Here is a 7,503-nt window from a genome sequence, read left to right on the forward strand (position 1 = left end):
ATGAGCAGGTTACTCCTCTGGTACTGGGTAAGCAAAAGCTTGCCTTCACAAAGACCTGGTGTCACCTAAACTTTTACAAAAATCATCCGAAATTGCACAAAGAACTGCATATGAATGTTCCAAAATACAGGTAGCTGACAAATTCAGGAATGTTGTAGAGACTAGTGCTGGAGAACTGTGCTCACTGACATGGAATGGACAGTTTTTGCGTACAGGGTGAGCTATCTAAATCTACCGCCACTTTGAAGCTCCATACTTGTTAATGGTTTGTCACAGAAGAAAATGGTAAATTTTGAGAGGTAAACAAAGCTTCTTGTGCGTTAAATATCAAATATGGTGTCTTTAGCTCAATTTTCCTTCACAAAATCGTAAGAAGAACATCCAGTTTTAATTTGAAGCCACACTGAACCTAATTCCGTGGTCACTAATTAAAACCCTTTTTCAGTTTTACTGATTTATGATCCTCATTTAATTATTTCCTCTAATTATTTAGCAAAGGCTGTGTGGGAGTGTTAGAAAAAAATGAACTGTCAGCAGGGTTCAAATCTAAGGATCCGATTGCCAATTCAATGCAGCCCTAATCGATACAGCAATGTGTATTCCTTTGCAATATATCGGAACGTAGTTACAGACCTTCATGACATATTCAAGTTTGAATCTTATACAACGTGAAAACATATGGTGACACATGAACAAAGGATGAGTCTGGATAGCTTGCTAGCACTTCCCAAGTTGGATTTTCCTTTGTCAAATTCATCCTTCTCAATGTCCTTGCGGACTCATAATTTGCTTTCCTTAAAGTCATGCAAAAGAGGTATTCATTCAAATGGAAAATAAATCCAGTCCGGACGGGTTCATCCAAGTCATACATGGGTTTCATTTCCCAAACAGGGTTGCTCAAGGACATATCCAACCCCAAGGCACTCTGAGCCATCGTTCCAGGTTCTTCTCCTCCAATACACAAGATGTAGTTGTTGTTGATCACATTGCATGGCATTTCGCATCTCCCGATTGGAAGATCATCAAGGTCTTTCCAAGACAAGGTGTGGAGATCCAGGATTTTGACTGACGTGATCATATTTCCGTTGTATCCACCCACAACTATCAAAGAGTCATTGAAGACCACCGTCGTATGTATGCGGCGAATGGGCGCCAAAGGTGGTCCTAAGATCCATTGACCTTGAGTTCTGTCGTAGATCTCAACTTGTCCATGAATTGAGCCTATGATGTCCTCTCCTCCAATCACGATGACCTTACTTCCAATCACGCTCATAGATCCTTGACCATGAATATATGTCAAAGAGGGGAAGTTGTCCCATTGGTTGGTCTCTACCCCAAAAAAAGAAATGTGTTAACAACGTTTACTTTCCATGTCAGGTTTCTCAGGCTGTTCAATGTAAGAGTGGAAGAACTGTACGATATTGTCAAGTAAGATTCCATGAACTTACCAAAACAAAGAAGTGAGGTAGCATTTGGATTTCAATACCAAAACCTTTGTTGAATATTTTAAATGGTTATAGTCAATAAAGCTCAAAAAATACAAAAATGGAAAAAAGTAACATTTTTCACCCTCGAATATTCACTTTTCTTTAAAATGTCACACTTCAAACTCTTTATTCATTTACACTTTATAAAAAAAAGAATAAAAAGTCACAATACTTAGTGGTAATTTGTTTCGCATGGATAAAGTGTAGTTTTGGTTGGCATTCATGAATTGGGCACAAGACACAAGAAAAATTTGGATATTACAGCTATTCGCAAGGATCCAGATGATTGAGTAAGCTTGTATTGTTCGAGATGGGCGAACTTCGTAAGGTAGCACCGTAGAGTTGAGCCAGGCAACATTCTAACATCGGCCGCACGAATGAGGCTGCCCATTCTCATAAGCACTCTCTTTATCATGGCTAGCACCCATTTGTTTTCCAAGGGTTATTATAACAAAGTAGCACCACATAAACCATCTAGGGACTTCGACACTTCCTTGTCCAATTTTTTGCAGACCTTAGGACTTCACTAAGTCAAAGACGGCTTGGCATGCCCTCTAGGGTGCAAACTTCCATCCCTCTTGTGCCATCTCTTGGCCTTAACCGAGATTCACAAACGCCTATGACAAGTTGTGTTTTGGATTGAGCGCATGCTTGGGCTCATCCAAGATTCTAGTCATCTATATATATTGTCTTCTAGTCAATAAACAATTCAGTCAAAGTCTAACTCCTTGCGTGTCAATACATGTCAAAGACATGTGCAGTTGGTTTACAGTGATGAAAGCGGCAATGATTTTGGGGTGGACTTAACAAGATAGTCCTTCTTGCCCACCTTGGTCGAGGTGATGCGCAATCCTGGACACAAACCAACGGCAGCAGTTCATGGATCACAGAAACCACTGCATCTCCTTTGTTCTGGGGATTGGGAAACCCAAAAGGTGTTAATCCGCTCCTCCAGGGGCTGCACGCTCTCGGCCAACACATGGAACCCCAGATATGCTCCCTTCTGTTGCCTGAGCTTTCACTTCCCCCTCCCACTTGTGGCAAAGAGGAGGGAGAGGACCTTGTGCTAATGGGGTGGGCCAGGCGATGATGACGTCATTCATGTGGATGAAACCATATGGCACCCTGCCCAAGACCTGTTCCATCAAGCGCTGCAATGCCTGTGCCGCATTACTGAGGCCCAAAGGCAAGATGATGGCAGCCTTGGGAATATCCACTGGCGTCATTGGGATCTGGTGGAAGCCTCAAGCCATGTCAATCACATTGAAGATGGAGTTGACAAGTGACTTGGCAATAAAGTTGGTGACATGGGGAAGGGCCCTGTTTCACCATCTCCCCAATCAACTAACTGATGAAGTTGACACGAAACTTGCCCAAAATGGCAAGGAATCGGTGATTGTCACCAGAGAGCGCTCTGAAGCTAGAGATTGCCGGATCTAACGCCACAACCTTACTGCCCAGGTTGCAATCAACCGTGATGCGCTGCACGAGCTTGCTTGCAAAAGCAAAGGTTGATGCCAAGGTCTTTGGCGGTGAATGAATGAATTCACGCCCAGAATGGGCTGGGCCACATCCGCAGGCACAAACTCTTGTGTGAAACAAACCCTGTGGCGCCTAACTTCAGAGGTATACTCCTTGGGATGATCACATGATTATTCCCTTAAGCTTGTCATGTGCAGCTATGAGCTTGCCGGTCAGCTGGTACAGTTTTTGTTCATTCAGCTTGGCACTTCGGTCTTGAGCTTCAATAAAGAACCATCTCCTCCAACACTCTTAACTTTTATTACCACCTCTTCAAGATCATGTGATGGTGCAGTTGCCAAGTACGAATTCTTGATAGTTGTGTCTTCGGCTCATCCTGATAAGTACTGTTGATATTTCTCTCTATTGGTGTCCGTACAGCATTGGTACATTTGTCCAGTGATATTGGTGTCCTTGGGTGTGGCCCATCCATCCGGTTGCCCTCCGGGGTGTTGATCTATTGGCTCATTTCCTTTCTCTCGTTTTCTTTATTCACATGAGAAATGTCTGACCGTGAGGCCGTTCAGATTTTGAAGGCCAATCGAACGGGCTTTAAAGCCGCTTTGACTCGTGCCAGGAATGTGGCTGAGTCCGCCTTTTAAGATTATGTTGAGAGAGAAGATTCGGGATTACTAGAGGAATTTCTTTGTCATTGGGATAATCCACTTCAAAAGTTTCTGAGCGCCGAAGATCATTTGGCATTGGATATCAAAGATTCAGAACATGCACAAACCTTTTTCAAGGCTAAATTGAAAGTTGTTGGATTTTGAAGAGATGTGGAGGCTGTCGTCATCCGAACAGAATCGATCGGACCAGTTCGTGAATTAGGATCCAGCCGCCAGTTCCTTTTCAACAGTTTGAAGGAAAGAACAAAGGAATATTGGCAATTTTAGACAAGGTTCTGAATTCGATGCAATTTGTGTGCCTTTGACGACATGTTGCAGCCCAGTAATCTCAAGTTTTAACTTTGCAGCATACTTAGAAACAACGAAAAATGTGCGAAACAAAATTAAGGGAACCAATTGTTCCTCTTATTTCGACACCACTACAATTCAAACGCATGTTTTTGATCATCTGAAAACCCATTAACTTGAATTAGAGTTGGGTAATCGCATGGAGAGCCAAAACGATTTGACAAGCCGTTCAATTTTAGATTGCGAGACAATTGGACTTTGTGGTCAAGAAATGTCATTTGACCATGCGGCTATAAACTTGTGGACCACTCAAAAAAACGTTTAGTTGCGAAACGTGAAAGTAAATTGCCAAAACGACGGTTTTACCGCGACCTTATCAATCTTTCAGGTTCATTGTCGAAACACAAATCTCCCAAGACCTCGTGGATTTAATTCAGTCTCCCTTGTGCAGGACCTAACGCATTTGTATGTGTCTCTGCTACTAATGGTCATGTCAAAGCGTGTAAATTTAAAAAGAACAATAATAACAATCATAAATGTAAAACCTTACACCTGAGTGAGCCAACTACTGATGATGGCAATAATTTTGCAGCCTTGGTCGAAGGCTGATGGGGAAATGTAAAAGATCAGCTGATAACAGCAATTTGGGGAAAAAGAGAGTTGGACTTTTGATGTACTGATTGCAAGTCTGAGACCTTAAATAAAGGTCTGGTTGACAATTCTTGTGTTAGTTGCAATAGCGGTAGACCTGACACATTGGTGTCCCAAAACGCCCGAGGGCGTCTTCCCCGAGAATTGAATACTGCGCCGGACGTAAACAATCCCCCACCAACGGTTCAGGGTGTGACCGTAAATTTACCCGAACTTTGGAGCCATCAACCTCGTGTTTGCTTTGCCTAGGAAGAGGCAATGTTTTCACTTTGAACATTAAAGCGTAAAGAGCACTAGACGATACATAATTTTATTAAGTTGTCGAAGCCTTTGGCCAGGAACCTGCAAGCTATGCAAGCTATGGCCCGTTCCATTAGCGTAAAGATTAATAATTTTGAATCTTATTACCCTTTTTCCAAAGGTAGCAGTCCGTTGATTGCTCAGAGCAAGCTATGATGTCGTTCCACCATTGGGCTTGCAATTTGCTAGTTCCAACATAGGGGAACGTAATGGGGAATATTCCTTCCACAGAGGCTGGCATAATCTGTCCTTGTTCCAAGTCAATCAAGGCCAGTTCTTGAACCAAGGAGGAATAGGTTGTGAATACAGATATCACCACAAAAGGCCGTAATGAAAGCAAGGATGAATTAATCTATTTTCGTTTTGCGTTTAGTGCCATGTTAGCTCCAGACGAAGTCTTTAATGTAAATGCATGAGCTCGAATCTGAAGCTTAATGGATTTACTTCATTGAAGATGATCCGGCACATTGAAGGACTTAAATAGTCATAGGAAAGGTATCAAAATGCCAAGCTTTGTCGCTCTTCTAATTAGCATTAGTTTATGCTTATTTTGCAAGGTTTGTACCAAGAAACATATTTTCTGGCTGGTGAAGGTTGCAATCATTGATAAAGGTAAAGTAAAGGTAAAAGATAAGTAAAGAATTAGTCATGAGTATTGTTTTCAAAGTCTAAAAATCAAGAGGAATAAGTAATGTGAGGGTGTTGATCCAATGACAGGATTTCGGTCAGAATTGGACAAGATTTAGCCAAAATCCATGATCAAGTTTAAGTTAAGGGATCCGTTATGCCAACTCGAATACTTTGGTGGGTCAAGCCATTGATGCATGTATAGTTCAAGTATTATTTCAAAAGTTACATCTTGAATTATTTGGGATTGCCCCCAGTAGCAATTAGGAAGCCTTCACAAAAAAGATTGCTTGATACCTTACCGGATTGGGCGTGCACCAATTTGCTCTTCACAAAAATCTTTCCCTCCGCCCGTATGGAGTCCCTCAAACAATGGAAAGTACCGTTCGAAAGGCTCTTTTGGATCATTTCACAATAAGACAACGTGTTGCATTTGACTCCAATACAATCGAAGTCAGGTTGAGTGGTCAGGCAAGACGTTGTGGTTGACAAAAGGCTGGAAGCATGAGCAGTACTATATGGATTGAAATGAATCAATCTCAAACGGTACAAATATTTATGAACAACGGGAACTACACCTATTCACAATATAACAGAAATTCCGATTTGAAGCTTTTCAAGTTCGTATTGATTTTATACATCCAATTTGTGGCTTAAAAAACATATCTTATCAAAACTTTTTTTTTTGCCGGACACTACTTAAATTTAAATCCAATGTTTGAAACGTTCAAAAAAAGAAACGAAAGAAATCAACCATTGCTGTTCATAAGTCTTGAAAAATCCAAATGTATCTCGCTTTAGAGATTTAGTGAAATTGAATTCACAAAAAGCTGGATTTTGATTGAAATGTGACGCTCTGTACAACAATACGATAAACTTTTGAAGCTCTTAAAGAACGCTTTCCACTAATTCAAAATGGTGCTAAATGCTCGTTGTCGAGTTATTTTTTTTTTGCTTGTGATTTTCTCTTGGATCTCTTTCCTTCAAAAGCCTTGCAAGGCGTTGTTGAAGGGATCCTTTAACTTTGAGTATACACAATTCCCTTTTCCCGTCCATATATCAAAGGGCTCCTTTTTGTTAACCAAATCAATCAAAAGTTAATTTTGGGACTGTTTTGAACTCATGTTGATCTAAAAAAAAAGTCACCATGCAAATTTCGAGTTGTTGAATATGCACGAATCTTTATGTAGGTGAAAAAGATTACTACCGAACCTGATGATTTTTGACACTCAAGATCTTCTACTGAAATATAAATCGAAGCACATTAATTCGACTTGTTCAACTTTTATCGATTTACTTCCGGAGACATTAAACAAAAAAGAAAATACAACTAGGTTGGTTTTTCACGGCTCTTTGGTAAGACGTAATTACTTTAAAACCTAATAAGTTTATTGCTCATTTATGTTTATGTCTACCTTTAGCAGTTTCTTTCTGATTTGTAGTGTAGTTTTTCTAGTTCCAAATCGTTATGTGTAGTTCTTTAGTTTGATTGAATTGGTCCTTTAGAGTTAGAATTTATTGTTCATTACTGTATTGATTTATTTGTGTTCGACCAATTAGTTGAGTTTATTTCTGTGTTTTCTTGTTGATGTCCTAGTTTACATATGTTCTTGATTCCTTGCTTTTCTCTGTCACTTACTTCTTGTTTACTATCTCCATCTTTGATTTGTATGTTAGTTTGATGTGAGTATTTCATTCCTATTTTGCTCTGTTGTCCTGTATCTCAGGACAATATTGCACAGCTTTTTAGATCTTTTCTTTCTCTTGGTCTCTTGATTTTGTTGCTCAAAGATAGTTCCGCCTGCATTCATGATGGAAGCTATTTAAGGAAAATCAGTAAAGAGGCTAGACATTGTTTGGACCTGGTCTTAGCTGGAAAGGATCCCTCCATAGTCAATAAGCCGTTTATTATAGAGGCTCTAGTTGCTCTGGTTAATGACACCAGGGTGCTGCTTGAAAAACAGGCTCACCCAGTAGTTGATAAGTCGACTAATTTGACCAAC

The 7,503-nt window shown here is 40.4% G+C and overlaps 1 protein-coding gene across 1 annotated transcript; it reads right to left on the reverse strand.

The window, feature by feature from the left end:
• Positions 1-586: 586 nt before the first annotated feature.
• Positions 587-5,150, reverse strand: LOC131891760 (uncharacterized). The gene is made up of 2 exons (XM_059241409.1): positions 4,982-5,150; positions 587-1,329 (listed from the first exon to the last, which is right to left on the reverse strand). The coding sequence occupies exons 1-2, from the start codon at positions 5,112-5,114 to the stop codon at positions 647-649; spliced, it is 816 nt and encodes a 271-aa protein (XP_059097392.1). The 5' UTR covers positions 5,115-5,150; the 3' UTR covers positions 587-646.
• Positions 5,151-7,503: the final 2,353 nt, after the last annotated feature.

The sequence above is a fragment of the Tigriopus californicus genome, chromosome 12, assembly GCF_007210705.1.
Source record: "Tigriopus californicus strain San Diego chromosome 12, Tcal_SD_v2.1, whole genome shotgun sequence".
NCBI classification, from domain to species: domain Eukaryota; kingdom Metazoa; phylum Arthropoda; class Copepoda; order Harpacticoida; family Harpacticidae; genus Tigriopus; species Tigriopus californicus.

What these genes read in the sequence shown, in the direction of transcription:
- LOC131891760 (XM_059241409.1), bottom strand. Translation starts at nt 5,114, where the DNA reads ATGCCAGCCTCTGTGGAAGGAATATTCCCCATTACGTTCCCCTATGTT. An exon ending in CTGCTACCTTTGGAAAAAGG is followed by an intron (nt 1,330 to 4,981) that starts GTAATAAGATTC and finishes TTTTTGGGGTAG; the next exon opens with AGACCAACCAATGGGACAAC.